Below are 22,550 nucleotides of genomic sequence, written 5' to 3'. Positions count from 1 at the left end.
TATTTACAAAAATAATTTTAAAATGTTCAAAGTCACCCCACTTTACGGTACATTAAAAAAACCGAAGAGTTTTTCTCGGATAAGTCCTATACTGTTGCAAACAAATCCAATCCCCAGAATCCAAAGAAATTTAAAATCTATCCTTAAAAATTCTAATTTTCTATTTAAAGAACAAGAACAACAGAAACTGATAAACGTGAACCCGAAGATACCTAAGGCAAAGGCTCTTCCAAAATACGTAAAAATAACATACCCATCCGACCAATCATAAATAGCAGGTATAACCCCACTTATAACACATCAAAATTTATACACCAATTTCCAAAAAACATTACAAATTTAAAAATACTTCTTCAGTCAAGAATTCGATCGAATTCTGTGAAAGATTAAAAAAGGTCAACCAGCAGCCCCACCACAAAATAATTTTGTTTGATATTGTGAACATGTATTGAAACATACCTATTAATGAAACAGTCAAAATAATTAAATCCAATTTATCTAAATATAGCAATTTAAGTAAGCTATAAATAGAAGAATTTATTAAATTACTCAATTTTCTATTGAATAACAACTACTTCTCTTTCAACAATAAAATGTATCACCAATTAAGCTTGGCTATGGGAGACAACAGGTCAGGGATACTGGCTGACATTTATAATGGATAACTTGGAAGAATCTAAAATTAAACCAAATATAGAAGGCTATGCCTTTGGCTGAGGTACGTGGATGACACGTTTGTAATAATAGACCACCGAAAAAATAATAGGATAAAAATTCTAGAATTTTAAAATAGGGTAGACAGTTGTATAAAATTCACCAAGGAAGACGAAAACAATGGTTCATTAAATTTTATAGATGTGAGTGTAACACGCACAGATTTAGGATTTGATTTTCAGATATACAGAAAACCAACACACCCCAATTACAATAAAAAATTATTCCCTTCATCCAAAATCCCATAAACAGGCATCCTTTTGCAGCCTGGTCTGTAGAGCCTTCAAAATACCTTTATCACCTGTTAACTTAAGGAAGGAACTTAGATTTATAAAAGAACTAGCACTAACTAATGGTTAGAAAACAGAGACGATAAATTGAATCATTAACAAAGTAAAACTTAAGTTGGCCACTAATCTTACTCCAGAAAAAACTAAAAAATAAAAATACGCAACTTTCACCTGCACCAATCCTGCGATTCATCTAATTACAAGTTCCTTGAAAAAACAAGATTTACAAGTAGCCTTCAAGACACGTAACACCAATAAAAGCATTTTCTTCAACCATAATACAGTTAATTTAAATAACGATGAATATCAGGAATCTGGAATATATAGGTTGACATGCACACAGTGTAATTCCTCATATGTTTGCCAAACTGGGCGCAGCTTTATTACAAGATACACGGAACACTATAATGCATTAAAACAGAACAATTATTCTGCAATGGCCAATCACATGAAAGAAACCGGCCATCAATTTAGTACAATAGACAGGGATCTCAAAATAATAAAAAAGGATTGAAAAAGGGAAGTTAATGACTGAGTATGAAAACATGTATATTCATTTGGATCAGTATTTCAATAAAGAAAAAACCTAAATGATGCATTCGAAATAAAAAGCCCATTAATAAAGCAATTGCCAAAACTGCTACAAGTTCTCAAATCAAAAAAAGTAAAATCTTCAAAATATTCAATTATAAAACCTTCCAACATGTTAACAAACACAAATCCCACCTCGAAAATACCCAGCGACCTCCTACCACAAGCTAAGTTAGTATCCAACATCTCTCCCACAGTTCCTTCTCCTACGCCCCCTACTCGCCATCCACATGTTACTCCAGTGCTTAATGCTCTGCCCACAGTTCCTTCCCCTATGCCTCCTACTCGCCCTCCACCACACCCGCCCCATGCATATAACACAAGAAGCAGAAACACAATAACAAATAGTCTCAGTACTGCAAAAAAGCACAGCTAGGCACTAAAGTGTGAATAAAGGGGTAACTGAAATTCCAACCACAAGAATTTCTCATTACAACTACAAACAGCACCTTAATAATATTCTTTTGGTACAAACACATTTATCCACTAATGTTGCAGTAAAACAATACATCAGCAACTAAGCAACATTTATTGGTGTCCCTTTTAACCACGCTTCAGTAACAAACTGGTCAGTGTTAAAATAGGCCGACTCCTCAAACCACGTGAAGAATGGGGAGGACTACTAGTATGATGATTCCAGCAGACCACAAACCTTCAAAGCACAATCTTTTAATAATATATAGTGGTTTCTCAACTAAACTGAAAGTACAATGAAGGAGAAAACCATTGCAAGTTTAATCCTCTAACATTATTAATTTCAAATAGGACATTTAAACTTACAAAAATAACTTAGCACTAAATAGTGTTAGTAAAAACTGGAAACTAACGAGATTTTTAGCCAAATCTTACAGATGTTTAGAACATTACTCCAACTTGGACATCAGTAAATTGTGATCAATGTCTAGTCCATCACAGCTATATTTTAATTTGTTAATTATTTTTAATTATTGTTAACTAGTGGTAATATTTTATTGGTTTAAATTAATTTTAATGATCAAATTGTTTATATGAAAGTTCATTATGAAGACTTAGCCTTGAGATATTTGTTCAAATGAGGCTGAAGATGCTCGATATAATGAGCGATACATGTCCCTGTTAGTGTTGTATTGTAATAAAATGTCCTTCTAGAGACAATAAACATTTTTATGTATTGAATTAGGTGGAAAATAAAACAAGAATTGTAACAATTAGTATTAAGTTCAATACAGGTAAAAAACATGAAAATAGTCTTATGCAATACATATGATATATCGCGTCTGAATATCCAACAAGTTCTGTTGTTGACATCATGGCAGCTTAACATTTTCTTGTGATTGCAAATTTGAAAATTAACGATGTTTTACTGAGTGATGGTACAGAAAGTTTAGTTTCGTTAAACAAGGACTAGGATGTATATATTGACAGTGAAAGTAGTGATCTTAACATTATTGATGTAGCTTTCGATACACGGGAAAATATTGGCTGTAATGTTATTGATGGTGGGGTTTTTTGTGAGAAGACATGGATAATTACAGAGGGCAAAGGGACATTTTTACAGCAGATTATGGGTATCAGTATGATGTAAAGAAATACACTTTTATCCTGTGTGAAAAATGTTCAGTTGTTTTCTACCGTAGATTTCGTAAAGATGATAGTAGAATAGGCAGATATTTATCCTCAACACCACATGCGGTCACACGGTATGCATTTTCATCAAGGGTAAATGAATGTTTACCAGTTTCTGTGGAGGAAATGTATTTATTTTTTGCATTGTGTATGTTAATGAGCATAGACAGAAACCTGTATTGAGATCTTATTTCTCAAAAAACCGTTACTAGCTATTCCTATATCTGGTTCAGCCATATCTCTTGTTCGATTTGAAAGCATCAGAAGATTCCTCCATTTCACTGACCTTACGTAATTCCAGTAAATTATACTGTTTGTGTGTTTATGCACTAATAACAAAACATTTTGGTAAAATTCATTGAACCGCTTGTCATTTACGCCCGATTAACTAAAAGCCTACACTCATAGTATACTTGATGCTATACTCCTCCCGCAGCAAAGGGTAGCCAGGTGCTGAAAGTCATCCCACACTGAGAGGTTAAAGCACATTATAGGGCAAAAAATCATAATGCATGGCATCAACAACTGTGGAAGTGTTCTTTTCTGATAAGGTCAGCATAACAGGAGCATCAGAGTCTAGAGATGGAGCACCATCTATATCAACACTAGGTGCAAGCATTAATGTCATATGGAGATGGTATAAACAGTTCAAGAATTAACACCAATATGATACAAGGGCTGTTTCTTTATTAGCAGAAACACTATTGTATGTACACCAGGAAATGGAACCAACCAACCTACCTCATACTACATGGACTAGTCCATCCAATGCTGTGCTGCAAAGAAAAGCCTCATCTGTGAGAGTTACACTGCAGCTTAATTAAAATCAAATGTGCCCACGACAGTGTCATGAAGTTCTCCGTGAGGTATATAGGGATGCGGCTTTGTCATCAAAACTTCAGTGATGTCACCTGTGAGAGACCATTCGACTGGATAACACCCATAACGTAAGCCCCCGTGAGTTTGATTTGATACCAAAGACGACGGATCCACTCCATTAGCACAGGCACTGTTACAGCAATGCTGCAACTTCCACTTCGCTGGCAATGGGTTTCATAGAAGTAGCTCTTTTGTTGCCACTAATAAAGAAACAGCCCTCTTAATATTGTTACCCACCTACCCACGCATTTGAGCAACACCACATCATGCACACACTGGCCTCTACTATAGTGGAGTGATCAGTAAGATCCTTACCGCATGCAATCTGTGCTCGACATGCTAGGCGGATAATGCTCACGTTCACATTCAGTAACCGACTGAAATTGTTATCTGATTTGCCTCAAAATGAGTTTGATTCTCATTGTGTTCGAGCATTTCTCATTGCCCACATATACATGGTGTTGATCTGTCACATAGTGTTGAATTCTTGTCGTGTTCGAGCATGTCTCACAGTCCACATAAACATGACGTTGATCTGCCACACAGTGTTGGATTCTTGTAATGTTCAAGCATTTCTCATGGCCCACATAAACATGGTGTTGATCTGCCACATAGTGTTGGATTCTCATCGTGTTCGAACATGCCTCAGGACCCACATATACATTGTGTTGATCTGCCACATAGTGTTGGATTCATGTCGTGTTCGAGCATGTCTCATGGCTGGCATGTACATGGTGTTGATCTGCCACATAGTGTTGGATTCTCATCGTGTTCGAGCATGTCTCGTGGCCGGCATGTACATGGTGTTGATCAGCTACATAAAGTCGGATTCTTGTCATGTTCGAGCATCACGGTGTTGATTTGCCACACAGTGTTGGATTCTTGTCATGTTCGAGCATGTCTCATGGCCGGCATGTACATGGCGTTGATCTGTGACATAGTGTTGGATTCTCATCGTATTCGAGCATGTCGCACGGCCCACATATGCATGGTGTTGATCTGACACACAGTGTTGGATTCTTGTTATGTTTGAGCATGTCTCGTGGCCCACGTATACATGGTGTTGATCTGCCACATAGTGTTGGATTCTTGTCGTGTTCAAGCATACCTCATCGTCCACATATACCTGGTGTTGATCTGCCACATAGTGTTGGATTCTCGTCGTGTTCGAGCTACCTCATGGTCCACATGTACATGGTGTTGATCTGCCACGTAGCGTTGGATTCTCGTCGTGTTCAAACATACCTCATGGTCCACATATACATTGTGTTGATCTGCACATAGTGTTGGATTCATGTTGTGTTCGAGCATGCCTCATGGCCCATGCATACATGGTGTTGATCTGCCACATAATGTTGGATTCTTGTCATGTTCGAACATACCTCATGGTCCACATATGCATGGTGTTGATCTGCGACATAGTGTTGGATTCTCATCGTATTTGAGCATGTCACATGGCCCACATATGCATGGTGTTGATCTGATGCACAGTGTTGAATTCTTGTTATGTTTGAGCATGTCTCGTGGCCCACATATACATGGTGTTGATCTGCCACATACTGTTGGATTCTTGTCATGTTTGAGCATGTCTCGTGGCCCACATGTACATGGTGTTGATTTGCCACATAGTGTTGGATTTTTGTCATGTTCGAGAATGCCTCATGGCCCATTGATCTCCCACAATCCCATATTTCCAACTTCATGCGTTTGTTGCACTCCTGTCTGCAGGTTCTTGAGAGGTGCATTAGGAAAGATGCAAAAAGATCATGTAAGAAATTAGGAGATATGGGAACAGAGAAGTTACTTCATAAAGCAAAAAGATCAGGATGAAGTGGTTTGGGCATGTGAAAAGGATGAAAGAAACAAGAACTTGAAAAGCAATGTTAGAGTGGAAGGTGGAGGATAGATGAGTAAAAACAAATGTAAATATTGGAGGGAGGAGGGAAGGAGTTAGGAAAGATGAGAGTAAAAAGAAGAAAGAATTTTAAGTCATTAACAAGTTACACAGATGATGAATATATGACACACTGAGTGAACCATCAGGTAATGAAGAGAGTATGAGTTTTGGAAAGCTGAAATGAAATAGCAACAGTGAAAGAGAGAATATCAATCTTTAATGGCTGGCAAACGTGTGTTGCACCTATTGTGCTTTGTGTGGGTAATTGATGAACACTTGTATCACGACATCATGAGCTGACTTGTCTGGCTAGTTGGTATTCTTTGATGCAAGTACCAATGAACTAGCATGTTTTGCTGCAAGTACAGGGAATTTAGTACACCCCAGGATGTACTAGGCAGGATAATTTGCTCTTGTCTTTACCTAAATTTTAATCAGCTTTTGTGATAGAGCCAAGCACAGTTTTTATACTGTAATTGTGGAGGATCATAGTAATTCAATCTGTGGAATTGTGAAATTCATTCTGCAAGGTGTGTTTGTTCCTCCCACTGGGTTGCAGGGCTCTATAAAATTACGTAACCATTACCCTTAAATGTGACTTTGAGGGTGTCCATCTGCTCGTGGATAGTTTGTTTCACCCTTCTGGTAATCATTGTCAGAATACCTTGTCTTTGTGCTGGATGTGATGGAAGAAATGACCGAGTCAAATGACTATTTCAAGAACAAGGACTCCACAAAAAAGAAAGAAAAAAATCATCTGAAGTGCATTCAGCTGAAGGGTTATAGTTAACAAATTATTAACAAAATAAGGGGAGTTCCTAATGCATTATTCTATATGTCTTGTATGAGCCTGAAGCAATTTGCTTAGATATTTAGACAGAGGGGAACCTATCACACAAACAGTTGGTCTGAGGGAAATGTCCCCTTTACCATATTGATTTGAGGTAGTCCTTATAATGTAGGCATGAGTCATCATTGATAAAAAAGTCTTAGTTGTGGACAGAAGTGGTTTCTTCTGAAAACACAGAGCGAAGTCTCTGCAGAACATAGAGAATTTCTAATCTTTGTTTCTTTGAATGGCAAAATTCCAAATATTTATCATATTTATTAACCCATCAAATGCCAAATTTTCTTTCAATAATTTGAACTGCTTTCTACATTTCTTAAGGCCATTACCAGCCAGAAGAAAATACAGAGCATAACTAATGAGCACCAACACCACAGCAAAAGGAGCACTGCATATCGTCATTTATTGCAGTCTTTATTCTGTTTAAGAACGTTCTACTGGGCAAGTTGGCCACACAGTTAGGGGTGCACAGCTGTGAACTTGCATCCGGGAGATACTGGGTTCGATCCCCACTGTCGGCAGTCCTAACTTAATTGACAATGTTCTTCCTATGAGTAATATGAACATTTTAAAAATCACTTTATGCACAGGCTAGAACAAGTTGTGGACAACAGAAAGAACAATGCAGCATGGTACTGCCAACCTAAGGATTGCTTCGAAATTTATTCTGTTAAAGAATCCCTAGGTTGGGGTCATGGCAGTAATGGGTAAAAACAGGCCCTGAAAGCACCAATTTGATCTAAGTATCTAATTTTTACCCAGTATCTGATGGCCGACATCCTGACACTTAATCATTATACTACTGCAGTCCTCAGAACTGACTTGATACACAGCTCACTATGTACACTGTAACGGATCTCTGGTGTGTTCCAGGTACCTACAAGACAACTTCCGCTTCATTGACCGTCAACGTACGGCCATATGGGGCTCACAGTATGGAGGCTACGTGGTGGGAATGACGCTTGTCAAAGACACATTCAACGTGTTCAAATGTGGGATAGCAATTTCGCCGATCACAGAGTGGCTCTACCATGGTACGTGTCAAACAATGTTCAACATCACTAGCAGTATCACAGATTGTATCAACATGATCTTATCTCACACAAGACCCAGTATCCACTAGCAGTATCACAGATTGTATCAACATGATCTTATCTCAAATTTATTCTCACAGATTGTATCAACACGATCTTATCTCATACAAGTCCCAGTATCCACTATCAGTATCACAGATTGTATCAACATGATCTTATCTCAAACAAGACCCAGTATCCACTATCAGTTTCACAGATTGTATCAACATGATCTTATCTCAAACAAGACCCAGTATCCACAAGCAGTATCACAGATTGTATCAACATGATCTTATCTCAAACACGGCCCAGTATCCACTAGCTGTATAACAGATTTTATCAACATGACATCATCTCAAGCAAGACTCAGTATTCCCTACCAGTATCACAGATTCTATCAACATGATCTTATCTCAAACAAGACCCAGTATCCACTAGCAGTATCACAGATTGCATAAACATGATCTTATCTCAAACAAGACCCAGTATCCACTATAAGTATCACAGATTTTATCAACATGATCTCATCTCAAACAAGACCAGTATCCACTAGCAGTATCACAGATTGTATCAACATGATCATATCTCAAACAAGATCCAATATCCACTAGCAGTATCACAGATTCTATCAACATGATCTTATCTCAAACAAGACCCAATATCCACTAGCAGTATCACAGAATGTATCAACATGATCTTATCTCAAACAAGACCCAGTATCCACTAGCAGTATCACAGATTGTATCATCATGATCGTATCACAAACAGGGCCCAGTATCCCCTAACAGTATCATAGATTGTATCAACATGATCTTATCTCAAACAAGACCCAGTACCCACTAACAGTATCACAGAATGTATCAACATGATCTTATCTCAAATAAGACCCAGTATCCACTAGCTATATCACAGGTTGTACCGTATCAACAATGATCTTATCTCTAACAGGGCTCAGTATCCACTAGCAATATGACAGATTGTATTAACATGATCTTAAACAAGACCCAGTATTCACTAGCAGTATCACAGATTGTATCAGCATGATCTTATCTCAGTCAAGGCCCAGTATCCACTAACAGTATCATAGATTGTATCAACATGATCTTATCTTAAACAAGACCCAATATCCACTTGCTATATCACAGGTTGTATCAACAGTGATCTTATCTCAATCAAGGCCCAGTATCTACTAGAAGTATCACAGTACATATCAACAACGATCTTATCTCAAATAAGACCCAACATCCACTTTCATTCTTCAGTTGGTACTAAAATTTTTACCTTCCTCTTTTGTAATGGCAGCTCTTTTCTTGTGTAAGCTGACATTAAGATCAGGTTTAGATTCTGGAATGTGTTCGTGGAATTCTTCATGATATAAATGATTCTCTGATTTTCCACTGGCTAAGTTCTGCAAACCCAGAACTGCCACAGATGAGTTGCATGAAGTATTCTAGCTGAGTACCCTCAATTTCTCCCGACTATTATGAATCATGAGTTCAGCCACTGCCACATGTTTGTATTACCGTTTATGAAGTTACTTCTTAATTTTTGGCCTACTTCTTCAGATATTGTGCACACACTTTTCTAAATCAGCCAAATGCATAGTTGAAATAAAGAACTTTAAATAAAACCCATAAATGTAACAAAAACTTTTCAGTCTGTCAAACATACTGCAATAATTACAATATAAATTATAACACTATAAACATACCTGTAAAAATATACACTATTATACAAAAAATGACATCTTTGGTTCAATCAATCAATCAATCAATCAATCAATACTGATCTGCATTTAGCGCAGTCGCCCAGGTGGCAGATTCCCTATCTGTTGTTTTCCTAGCCTTTTCTAAAATGATTTCAAAGAAATTAGAAATTTATTGAACATCTCCCTTGGAAAGTTATTCCAATCACTAACTCCCCTTACTATAAATGAATATTTGCCCCAATTTGTCCTCTTGAATTCCAACTTTATCTTACAAGAACATTCTCAGATTCTAACAAATTACTAAAAACATGCTTATATAATATGTACAATATTGTTTACATTGTGTAAACTTGTCAATGATAGAGAGTTTAGTGATAACAGGAACCGGTAATGACAAAAAATAAATTTACAAGTATTAAAATAATGCAAAACGTATGTACTTATCTAGACTGCCGATGTTACGTCCGTTGTGACCAAACACTATTTCAGGACTATGGTCATGGAAAATTTGGGTAAAGCACACTGCTCACAGAGAGGGGAGGGGAAGCATGGGAGGGGCTGTGTGGAGCATTGTGAATCTCTCCTATTGGATGTTAAAATCTAGTATACTGTACCATGGAGTGGGGAGGGGGAAGTAGGGCGGAGCGAGTGGAGCGCTGTGGAACCTTCTCTCAACACTGGAGAGGGATTAACTAAGTTGACACTGAAAAGTATGGCTTCATTCTTAACTTTAAAAAAATAAAATATAAACATAATTTACTTTAACATCTTTACAGTCAAATTGACACTTAGATACTTAATATTTCAATTAGCATAGTGTTTCTTCCTTATCTGGAAATGATTTGATATGGTCGTGGATGTCGTTATCTTCTTCAAGCGTTTGACCCTAGAAACCCCAACACAAGCACATCATGTGACTGTCCTCCATTGTGGGTCCTAGTCTTCTAACTTTAACATTTTGTATGGACAAAAGAACCTGAAGAAAAATTTCCTGGACTGTTTTACTTGAAAGATCATTTAAACTTCTAAGTTTCATATCTATTACAAGCCATCAAAGCTGTCCAAACCCTTTGTCTTACACCTGAAACATCACAATAACAAAATTACATCAGATTTTAGTGGTGACATCTTCTGAGTAAAGTTCTAAGTAGGTATAGTTTGAGTTCACTGTTTTGCCAATAGAGGAGTTCTTTAGGTGCTAGATTTAAATGCGTGGCATGTGGGTGTACCTCACGGTATAGACTTTCCCCCCCCCCAAATGTTCTTCCTAGGGGTGACAAAGAAGAGTTTAAAAAATTATTTCCAGTTGAAGAAAATTTTCTGAGGTTTTTTTTGTTGATGGGTAGAAACTTGTTAAACTCCAGCTTTAAAGTGTCTTAGTAGTCATAGAAGGTTAAATACATGTGACTATTTTTGACGCCACTGCCGATATCCAGTTGAGGTCGCCCGGAGCCCTCAAGTACCCTCAGATACACCTCTCCCGCTACTATGAGAGGGGTAGTCGTGGTGATGGACGCCGCAGATTAGAAGTATATATACAGTCCCCAGATGAGTTGGCGGTAGGGGCGCCGCACTTCAGCCTTTGCCGGGAGATGGACTCCGGTGCGCCGTTCAGAAGGAGGCCTTACTAGAGCGAAGAGGGCCCTTTCTTCTCCCTGGTGTCCCTCACAAGATGTTAAAATACGGCGGCAGCCAGCTGAGGGGGCACTGAAACAGTAAGATCTCGGTGACAGAAAAGTGTTGTTGGGGACTTGAAAGTACGATCTTTATTGGTGATGCTGAGGGGCGGGCGGCGTGGAAGGTGCATGTATGCCAATGGTGTGGATATTCAGGAGACGGGGGCTTGGTAATGGCTACTCAGGAATGGACAGCAGGAAAACCAGAGGGGAAGATCGTACATACAGTTTTATATATATATATATGTAACAAAATAAAATAATTTAGGGCAGAAGGCCTCCCAAAAAATATAACCTTCAAACTGCTGCTAAACGTTGATGGCTAAGCTAACAAAGACATTACACAGGTTTAATCTGAGAGATGTGGACTCTAAAGATCCTCTCTGTGGCTGGATTGCTCACTAATAAGGTAACAGGTGTCAGGAAATCTAATATGATGCACGGCCCATGAAATCTGGGGGCAAGCTTGCCCGCGGAAACAAAATTCCTAACCATGACTTGCTCTCCGACTTTTAAATTAGTGGGCCTCCGTCCACGATCACATCTTTCCCTAACCTTTTCGTGAGAAACTTTCAAGTTGAGCTTAGCCTTTTTCCATAGATCTCTAATATTACGGGGATATCATAAAATGACCAAAGGTTAGATAGCGGCGTGTTAGGCACAAATTTAAACATCAGAGAAGCAGGAGTGAACTTGTGGGACTCATGAACCGCTGAATTCAAAGCGAAGACCAACCAACGGAGGGACCTATCCCACCTGGAATGTTCTTCATGATGAAACGCAATGAGAGCCGATCTAAGATTACGATTGACCCGCTCAGCCAGAGATGGTTGAGGATAATACGCCGAAGTAGTTACATGTGATATAGACAGATCAAAACAGAATTTACAGAAGAGATTGTAGGTAAACGCTTTAGCATTATCAGAAACTATATACTGACAAGGACCAAAAGAAGCAAATATGGTATTCAAACAAGAATTAGTGGACTGAGCGGTTGCCACCTTAGTCGGAAATAACCAGGAAAACCTAGTGAAACCATCCACACACACTAGAATGAATTTGTTGACGTTCCCCTTTGATTGGAGGAAGGGTCCGACGTAGTCTATATAGAGGCGTTCCATGGGGTGCGACGCTTGATGAGTGGACAATGTGGGCTTACTGAGCAAGCAAGATTTACAAGCTTTTACCAATTCACGAATTTCACCGTGCATACCTTTCCCAATAAAATCTCTTGGATCTTTTCTCGAGTTTTGAAGATGCCTAAATGCCCCCCTAATGGGGTCTCATGATAGTACTTGAAGATCATAGGTACAAGAACAGCTGGAACCACAACTTTCATCTTTTCGTCATGCCTCGACGGGAAACACCAAACCCCGTACCTCAACACATAAGGGACAAGATGTTCCCCAGAGGAAAGAGTTTCCATAATAGGGGCCAGCACAAGATCTTCACGTTGATATTTTCAATATCCCTAAACAACATGGGGGCATCAGTTAGAATGGCATTTACACCCGAAGGTATGGGCGTGGGAAGAGAAAAACTATCTTCCTGTTCAGAGGTCTCCACATCATGAGCGAACATGCGGTTAGTCCATCCGCAACAACATTTTCGGATCCTCTGATGTGTCTAACATCAAATTGGAAGGCAGAAATCCCAATGGCCCAACGGGCTATACGACCAGTACGACGCAGCCTAGCTAAGACTCAACTTAAGGCTTGGTTATCTGTTTCCAGGTCGAACTTGACATGTTCCAGATAGAGGCGGAACTTCTCTAATGCAAATAAGAATGCCAAACCCTGAACTTCATAGATAGAATATTTGGCCTCTTGAGCCGATAATGTCCTAGATGCATAGGCGATGGGTCGCCTTCCGAGTTCAGTTTCCTGAAGAAGGACAGCAGCCACCACCGATGATGAGGCGTCGGTTTGGACAAAGAATTTCTTGGAAAAATCAGGCATCGCAAGGACCGGGGCATTACAAAGAGCTAATTTCAGATCTTCAAAAGCGGCTTGTTGAGAAGGTCCCAACTCAAATTTGACGCCTTTCCTACGAAGTAGGTTCAAGAGCGCCGCTCTGTTAGCCAAGTTAGGAATAAATTTCCTGAAGAAATTCACCATACCTATGAACCTGGCAATACCTTTGATGTCCTTAACCCTGGAACCGGCAATCGTCGCGATCGCGACTCATTTCCCTGTTACTCAACCGGCAGAGTCGCTATCGAGATGCATTACGCCAGCACTGACTAATTTTGAGATAGCGCCTTGAAACTCAACATCTTTATGACATATCTTGCATAATATTGAAGAGGAAACTCTACTCTATAAATACACCACACTCTAAAGTAGTTTAGTGTGACAGAGTGTGCGGTATACACGTGGAAAAACGAGAACGCTTTGCAGACGGTCATTCTGTTGTGCTTGCTGTGATTGTCCGATGTGCATTAGCTTTCGTGGCGCAAAATGAATGAATTTTCAGGGAAGTAGTGAAATTCGTAATTGTTTGTTTGATCTGGACGGCGAAGGTGATAGTGACGTACTTTTAGAATGAATTGAGGATGATGTTGACAATAATTCGTCAGGTAGTGGCAAGTTATATGAGCCTGGGCTAAGTGATTTCGACACTGTTATTGACGATGATGTGGAACACAATGAACCAGCCACTGATGATAATAATGATAATGACGGTAATGCAGTTGACAAAACAGAACCGAAGTGGACAAGAGTTTATCCTCCAGAGCCAGAAATAAAAGTGGAAGAGAAGTTCAAGGTTAGAAATGCAGGTATATGAAATTGCCCTCCCAGGAGCAGTCCTCCTCTAACATATTTCTATTTGTTTTCTCCAATGCTATCCGGAATCTTTTAGTGACTGAAACTAATAAATACATACGCACAGGAAATTATACGAAATAAAACGAATTCCGGAAATAGGGTCCGTATTCACGTCTGCAAAGATGGATTGACGTTACAGTATAAGAAATGAAAAAAATCATTTCTCTAGTTATAAATATGGGTCTGAACCCTAATAACAACATTGAAAAACAGTGGTACACTTCAAAATCGCAAATAACTTATTTCTATTTTTTTCTAACGTCATGTCACTAAAACGTTTCGACTGGAAATATTCTATAACCTGTTGGTAATGGTAATTTTTGATGCCTAAAAACTCTATAGTTCGAACACCGACAAACCCCTTGAACAGGAGGAATTTATGGTTAGTATTGTCGAAGGTCTTGTAGATGAAGAAACTCTTCAAAACCTTCCACCTGGACCTTCAGGAGAAAAGGGACATCAGCTGGTACGCCTCCCAGGAAAGAAACTGCGGTTGTGCCCTGTCTGTTCGACTGCAGAAAAACAGTCAAGCACCCACTTCTTGTGCCCAGGATGTAATTGTAATGTCCATCAACAGTACTACCATAAATTAGAACATTTTTGGAGGCCTATGAAAGCAGGAAGAAAGATGAGCCACTTCGAAGGTAGCGAGGATGAATCTGAGTAGACTCACGTCTTGGTGCGATGTGCCTGTGTTACTTCAGTTCTATTTTACTTTACAATACTTCAATGTAGTGAAACCTTTTGCACATATTTTTAATCAGCATAAAATTGTGCAAATTTTGTATATAGTAAAATTGTCACATAATATTACTTTTTACGTACACGTTGCCCATAACTTTCGGATTATTTTGGAATACTTAGTGTGTGTTGGATACTTCGTCCATACTGCTTCAGGATACAAAATTGGTAAGTTTAATTTCCTACTATAGTATTCTTCGTCCTTTTCTGAATAAAATGACATGTTGTACGTAAAAATAAATTGAAAAACAACATTTGTATGAATTTTTAAAAAGTTGCTTGCAAAACTCGCCTAAATGCTTGCCGCTTGAAGGTGAACTGCTTGCCGGTTCCAGGGTTAAGAGGTTTGAAATCACGGATGGCCTGTGTTCTAGAATGGTCAATAGAAACACCATTGGGCGACACAATATGCCCTAGGAATGACATGGAATGTTCAGCAAAAGCTACCTTAGATAACTTCACAGTTAACCCTGCCTTACGAAGGCAATCAAGGACCTCTTTCAGATGATCAATGCGTTCTTCAAAGGTGTCAGAAAATACAACGACATCATCAAGATAATGGTCTCGTGAGCACGGCTGTCCACGTGGGGAGCCCGAAAGGCACGCGGTTGTACTCATAAAAGTTCCAATCCATGGCAAAAGCTGTTAAATGTTTTGATTCTTCGGCTAGAGGGATCTGATTGTACGCCTGATTAAGGTCTAAGATGGTGAAGAACTTAGCTGTCCGAAACCATGAAAAACAAGAGTGAAGGTCGGGAAGAGGCACAGATTGTAACACCACCTTCCAATTGAAAGCCCTATAGTCAATCACAGGCCTGAAGCCACCTTTGGGTTTCGACACCAGATAAAATCGGCGATGAATACGCCGATTTAGAGGTTCGAGTAATACCAGCCTTTAACATCTGATCGATGATCTCCTTGAGAGCCTTCATTTTAGGTGGAGATAGCCTATAAGATGGATATCTAACCGGGATTGAATCCGTAACTTCAATTTTGTATTCAATAAGGTCAGTAACACCAAGAGTATCGGAAAATACATTCGGAAATGACTGACACAACTTATGAATACTATCAACCTGCTCCTCAGGTGGATGTCTAAGGTCTAACAACATCTCATCCTGGGTAGGCGAAACAGCTGAACATGACACAGAATTATACTTGAGCAAAGGAATTTTACAGTTACTAGCAAATTTGAAAGTGCACGACTTGCTCTGAATGTCGAGCACTAGACCTGTAAGAAACATGACGTCTGCTCCTAATATAATTGGGTAAGACAAGTGCTTAGCCAGAAACAATTTAATTTTCCAAGTAAATTTAGAAATGCGGATTTTGGTGAATAGAAAACCTAAAATTTCTAATGGAGGGGAATGAGCCGAAACGCATTGGACCAAAGTCAAACAATAATCAGAAAATTTACAGACTGACTTTAGATTCGAATACCATTCAGCCAAAATAATGGAACACACACTCCCTGAGTCTAATAGAGCCATGACCGGTTAATTGTTCAACTCAATTTTGAGAAAAGGTACAAGTGCGGGTGTCTCTGCTGCAATCCTAAGACATTCTATAGGGCATTCAAATGCGGGGTTAGAAGAACTGCTACCCTGTTCCGAGCTTTCGGTGGTTATAACGAGGGCTGAGCCTGCAAAAGATGAACACACCGACTCTGCCGATGACACTAGTCATTTCCCATTATTAGAGTTCGCGGAAGTTGGGTGCTATTGGCGTTAGGGCAATTCTTGACGATATGAGAAAACGAGCCACATTTAAAACATCCTTGTGATGACTCTGCTCCATTCTTTGTCCCACTCGATTTTATTACTGGGCACTTGTTACGCAGATGATCCGTAGACCCACAAGCATAGCATTTACGGGTGGTAAAAGTTCGGCGAAGTGAAGGCTGAAAACTATTAGAGGATGGAGTGGGCTCCTTTGTGACTCTTAAGGCATTGGCATGCTGCACTCCTTCGTCTAATACCGCCATAGCCTCCAATTCTGCAAAAGTTTGAGGACGCGACGCGAAACACAAATACGACCTGTAGGGCGGGGAAATGCCTTCAACAATGGTCTGCACGATTTGATCTTCGGGGAAATGAAGAGCGAATACCCTGGTGTAGAACTTAATGTTCTGGATGAAGTTGGTGAGGTTTTCATCCAGTCGCTGTACTCTGTAATAGTACTTTTGAATTAAGGCCGACATGGCTCGAGCCAGGATGAAGTTAGCTAACAGATGTGCGAGAAAGTCTTCTATAGAAGATTGTTCAGCTATAGCTCTGACTATTTTGTCCATGAGGACACCTATGGAGTAAGGGTAAATCATTTGAAGAATTTAAGAAGAGAGAGAAAACACTAGGGCGTGATCTTGAAATTCAACTAAGAATCTTAAACATGAAATGACCTCGTTAGTAGAGTTTATAGAAAATTTAGAAATTCACCTAAGCAACATAGCCAAAGGATGAGGCAAACTACTGAACCCAGGTGACATAGTAGGTAACGGCCTAGAATGTTGAGTTGTCTCAGACACAGCATTATTTAAAAAGAATGGTGGAATGGATGTACGACGATGCGGCTTATTTCCTAATGGGGCAAATGTTTGTTGCGCTGCTACAGATTTCCTGCTTTCTTCGCCCTTGGAAGAATCCTCCTCACTTACGATGTTTACCACAGGGGGTTGGTCGGTTTTGGGAGCAGCAGCCCCAGTTAACTATTGAAGAACTTTACTTGACATTTCGGACAGGTGTTCAACAAGGTTGCTAGCCTCCTTGGCATGGTCTTCTTTTAGTTTGAGAGACAATAGGTCCCTAACCCTATTACAAAAATGGAACAATTTAGCCTGTACTATTTTAAGTTGGTTTGCCGAAGGATCACTCACTTCAAAAATACTAACTACAGATGCTAGCTCGGTGGTGTTGTCGGTGATAGTGGAGAGAGCCTCATCAATTTCCTTCTAAAAGTGGGATACTAATTGGTAATTCTAAAGATTCCTTAAGTTTGGTTGTATCTGCCACAACCGTGCCTCCAGATTGAACATTCCTAATAAGCAATTCATAAATCAATTCTTCCTTGCGCAAGTAGCCGGGATGGAGGACTTTGCGAGGGCCAGACTGATGAAAGAAAAAAATTCCAGCAACTAAGAAAATTCTTAGAGTTTGATACAGATACTATGTTTAGCTGTCAAAAAGGGCTTAATTGAGACCCATTCAACCACGCTCTGCTACCAGTTGTTACAGGGATACCCGTGGAGCAGAAAGAGGTGAAAGAAGGTGCTGAAGTGAATGGGTCTATCTACAATATCAAAATTAATTTAAAACTTTAACAAAGGTTATATTTCTTTAGAATTTAAAAAATCAACAAATAACAACTTAACAGGTACAATTAGCAGTTTAGAAACAAGTCAAGGAAAATACAATATTAGTGAATTCTACAGGTCCTGGGCTTCAAGCCCCTCACTTTACCTTTCCTGAGCTCCTAGCTCAAATTTACAAAAGAGCACAAATTATTCAAGGGCATCATTCAATAGCACATGCTCTCCAAAATACAAATATCTAGCCTTCCAGAGGCACTCATTACAATTACAAAACTTGAAAAAGAGCTAACAGGCTCTCAGTCTCTTACTGTCTACTCAAGGCAACATTACATCAATCTCTGGTTTCTCAAACCACCAGTTACAAATTGAACTTACTTTTACAGGGGTATTTAATACCCAGCCTACCGAGCCTTCATGGAAAAAGAACAGGTTAGATAACTGGCCCAAACACAAAATGAGTGGAGGCGTATACTTGCACTCCTGCATATGAACACTAATAAAACCTAAGTGGCTCTAGGCCGATGGAACAGGCTATTCCCAACCTACTGAGGTGACTCGTATAGAAATTACTTTAACACATTACAGGCAGAAAAGCATCACAAAACGAAGTCACCTCAAACCAAGATGAAGGGGAGCTCGAGAGGGTACATCACTCTCTATCCCCGCTTTACAGTTAAATATTTTATGAAGGTTTTTTACTTTAGCTGGAATAAAGTTACATTTCAGAGAAGTGGTTACATACTAAAGAGTCGGACCTTTCTCTTGGGTTAAACTGCGGATGCAGCAAGAAGGAATAAAGTTATGTGGCCATTACCTTGTAGATGTTCTGTTGACCGATGAAAGAGGCCGCCTGCCTCCTGCTTTGACACACACACTCAGTAAGATGACAATCAATTGGCCAAGAAACGTGAAAAGCCGCAGTTTATAAACCCTCAGGGAAGATTCGAGATCATTCAAAACTAAGCCAGCCACACCCTCTTAATTTTATTGATTAAACTCAAAGTTACACTCAGAATTGAAGAAGAACCCTGTGATAAGTTGAAAATTAATTACAGAAATTATTGATTGGCTAGATTCAAAACCGGCGGAAAGAGAAAGGAAATATTGCCAACCCACAAATAAATGAACATCAATCAGTTACAGAAATCTAGAAATACAAAATTTCTTACACCTTGCACCAGGGTGCATGATCATAATTTTTTGGTAATGTCATCTGTGGAGAAATATCCAAACTTCTTGATGTATAGCTAACAAAACTAGGAGAAATTCAGTCAGTTTAGGAAACTTCACAATAACAAAATTACACAATATTTTAGTGGTGACATCTTCTGATTAAAGTTCCAAGTTGGTGTAGTTTCAGTTTCACTGTTTTACCAATAGAGGAGTTCATTTATGCGCTAGTTTTGAATGCGCGGCATTGAGGTGTACCTCCCGGTACAATTATTATTATTATTGTTACCGTGTTTTTGTGGTATTTATGCATGAAAGAAGGTGCTGGGTGGTGAATAGGTCTCAAGCTACTAAAGTGAAATTAATTTTAAAATTTAACAAGGTTATATTTTCTTTTCAAAATTAGGTAACAACAAATAGAACAGGTACTTAGTAGCCGAAACACGATTGAAAAATACATTTACATAGGTACCCCATTTGGGGCTTCAAAAGTCAGAAACATAATTCTTGAGCAATGAGCCCAACCTTACAATGAACACCATACAACAAAGGGGCCGAAAACCCCCAAACATGCCAGAAACATTTGCTTCCAATTACACCCAAAAAGCCTCCTTGAGGCAGAAACACAATTTTCAAGAAAGGGCAACTTCCCCCTAAAATACAAGCCTATCATAGGCCACTCCGAACTCCACCTTTAAGCTGTCCTCCAAGGACATATACACAGGGGTAAAATACCCAACCTACTGAGGTCTGTTAAATGACAAGAAGGTTAATGCATGACCTCTAAAATACAATTTGAGAGGAGGCGAACTTGCACTCCCAATACACTTTGCTTAAGACCTACTTGGCCCTAGGCCGTTAATACAAGGGCTAATCCCATACTAAAGAGGTGACTTAAGAAGAGAACAATTTGTTTTACGTTAACGAAGAATAGGTTGAGAAAACTAAGTTCACCTCACAACAATATGAGTGGGAGCTCGAGAGGGTTAGCACTCTCTATCCCAGTATGAAGCTTTAAAAGAGAATATAGGAAAAGGTTACATGGTTGAACGCTTAGAACCCGCCCCGAAAGTTAAACTGCTGAGCTAGCAAAGAAAGAAGTTATAAATCGGCCATTACCTTGTTGTTGACCGCTGCCGAAGAAAGAGGCGCTTCCCGCCCCCTGCTATGTACTTTACACACAGAAAGATGGATCAGAAGTGGCGCAGAGACCCAAAAATCAGCAGTTTATATCCTCTCGCGGAAGGTTCTAGGCGTTAGGGGAATGAAAACACCCGACCACAATAATTTTATTGGCTAGGGTACAGAAACATATCCAAGTTGGGGGAAAATACATCGGATTGGTCGGAAATTACTAAAAGAAATTCGGGATTGGATAAACCTAAAACAAGGGGAAAAAGAGGGGTATACAGCCAACTTAAACAATAACAGAAGGAAATTTAACAAGAAACAAACATTTGAAATAAAAATTTCTCCAACAAAATAGTTCTTTGACTCCGCACTAGGGTGCACTATTGTTGATCTTCAGTAGTGTCCTCTAGGAGAGAAAGTTTACACTTCTTACTTCAAGCGAAACAAAAACACATCAAAAATGACACAGTTCAAAAACTCAAAATTTTCCACGTGGTGACATCTTCTGAGAAGGTAAAGAATTAACAGCGTAGATAAAGTTCAGACTTCCTCCAGCAGAGGAGTTTCACCTGGCGCAATTTTTAAATTAGCGGCGTGGAGGTGTACCGCCCGGTACAGACCTCCCCCTCCAAAAGTTCCTCCAGGGGTGACACATGAAATCTGTTTGAAACAAGGTCCAAGTTATGCTGTGGATATGAAGATTGATTGCAGAAGCATTTATAAGATTTCTTAATTTGGTTTGATTCAGTTTCAAAATTTTGTTGTTGCAGATGAAGTAAAGCCTTTATATTTGTAGAAGTTGAATTTCTGAAGATAACTTTTTATACTTGAAAGTGAAGGAAAAAAATTTTCAAATCCACCAAATATTGCAGTTGAATTCCCAAGTGTAGTCATTACTTATAGTAACTGTTCATGTAGTAGATGGTGATGAAGTGGGATGGCCAGACCGACCGTTGCGGCTTGCGTCCAAAGGAGGCCGCTCGGACCCCTCAAGTACCCTGAGATACCGCTCGCCCGCACTATGAGGGGAGCAGAGGTGTTGAAGCACGCCGCGCCCGCGGTGAACATATACAGGCTGCGGGCAAGTAGCAGGTCGTGCGCCGCACATCAGCCTTGGCCGGGAGGAGAGCTCCGGCTCGCCGTGCACACGTCGTCCTCGCTGGGGCCGAGGGGGCCCGTCCTCTGCTCCAGTTGCTGCACGGCGCCGCGCGGCTGCGGGGGCACTGAAACATTAAAGCTTGGCGGCAGAATTGTGTTGGACCATCATCTTCTTTTTAAGGGCACAGGCTTGGTGAGGAGGTTGAGGGGTCAGCGGCGTGCAGATATCCATGGCATTTACTCAAATCAAGCCACAGTGTGTATTGAAGCAGGAGACGGGAGCGTGGTAATGGCCGAGGCAAGGACAGAATGGCAGTTTAACGGATCGGGGAAGGTTTTACAAGAGGCTTACATATAAGACAAAATATTATAGAAGGGGCAGAAAGCCTTAAAAGTTGAACTCAAAAAAAAATATAACCTTCATATTCCTTTCAAATTATATGAAGCAAGTTGACACAAAATTTACACTGGTTTCACCTGTGACAGGTGAACCCTGAATATCCTCTCGGTGGCTGGATTGCTTACTAACAACGTAACTGGCGTAAGAAAATCGAGAATGATGCATGGCCCATGAAACCTGGGGGCAAGCTTGCCCGCGGGAACAAAATTCTTGACCATTACCTGGTCACCTACATTCAAAGTGGTGGGTCTCCGTCCACGATCATACCTTTCCCTGACCTTTTCGTGAGACACTTTAAGATTGGCTTTAGCCTTCTTCCAAAGATCTTTAATATTATCCGGATCTATTGTCTCGGGTAGAATGTCACTCAGAGACCAGAGGTTAGAGAGCGGCGAGTTGGGAACAAACTTGAACATCAAAGAAGCTGGAGTGAATTTATGTGATTCATGAACCGCTGAATTCAAAGCAAAAGCTAACCAATGCAGGGACGTGTCCCACCTGGAATGATCATCATGATGATAGGCAATCAGTGCGGACCTGAGATTACGATTAACCCGTTCAGCCAGAGATGGTTGAGGGTAATAAGCAGAAGTAG

The 22,550-nt window shown here is 39.8% G+C and overlaps 1 protein-coding gene across 2 annotated transcripts in view; it reads left to right on the top strand.

Moving 5' to 3' along the window:
- Positions 1-22,550, top strand: part of LOC136871785 (venom dipeptidyl peptidase 4) — a 174,961-nt gene that overhangs the window by 142,908 nt on the left and 9,503 nt on the right. For both annotated transcript variants that reach the window (XM_067145369.2, XM_067145370.2), the window contains one exon: positions 7,697-7,857. In XM_067145369.2, the coding sequence (XP_067001470.2) occupies positions 7,697-7,857 (161 nt within the window). The remainder of the gene's footprint in view (positions 1-7,696; positions 7,858-22,550) is intronic.

The sequence above is a fragment of the Anabrus simplex genome, chromosome 4 (genome assembly GCF_040414725.1).
Source record: "Anabrus simplex isolate iqAnaSimp1 chromosome 4, ASM4041472v1, whole genome shotgun sequence".
Classification (NCBI taxonomy): Eukaryota; Metazoa; Arthropoda; class Insecta; order Orthoptera; family Tettigoniidae; genus Anabrus; species Anabrus simplex.
Note: the sequence above shows the minus strand (reverse complement) of the source record. Positions and strands in the feature narration are given on the sequence as shown.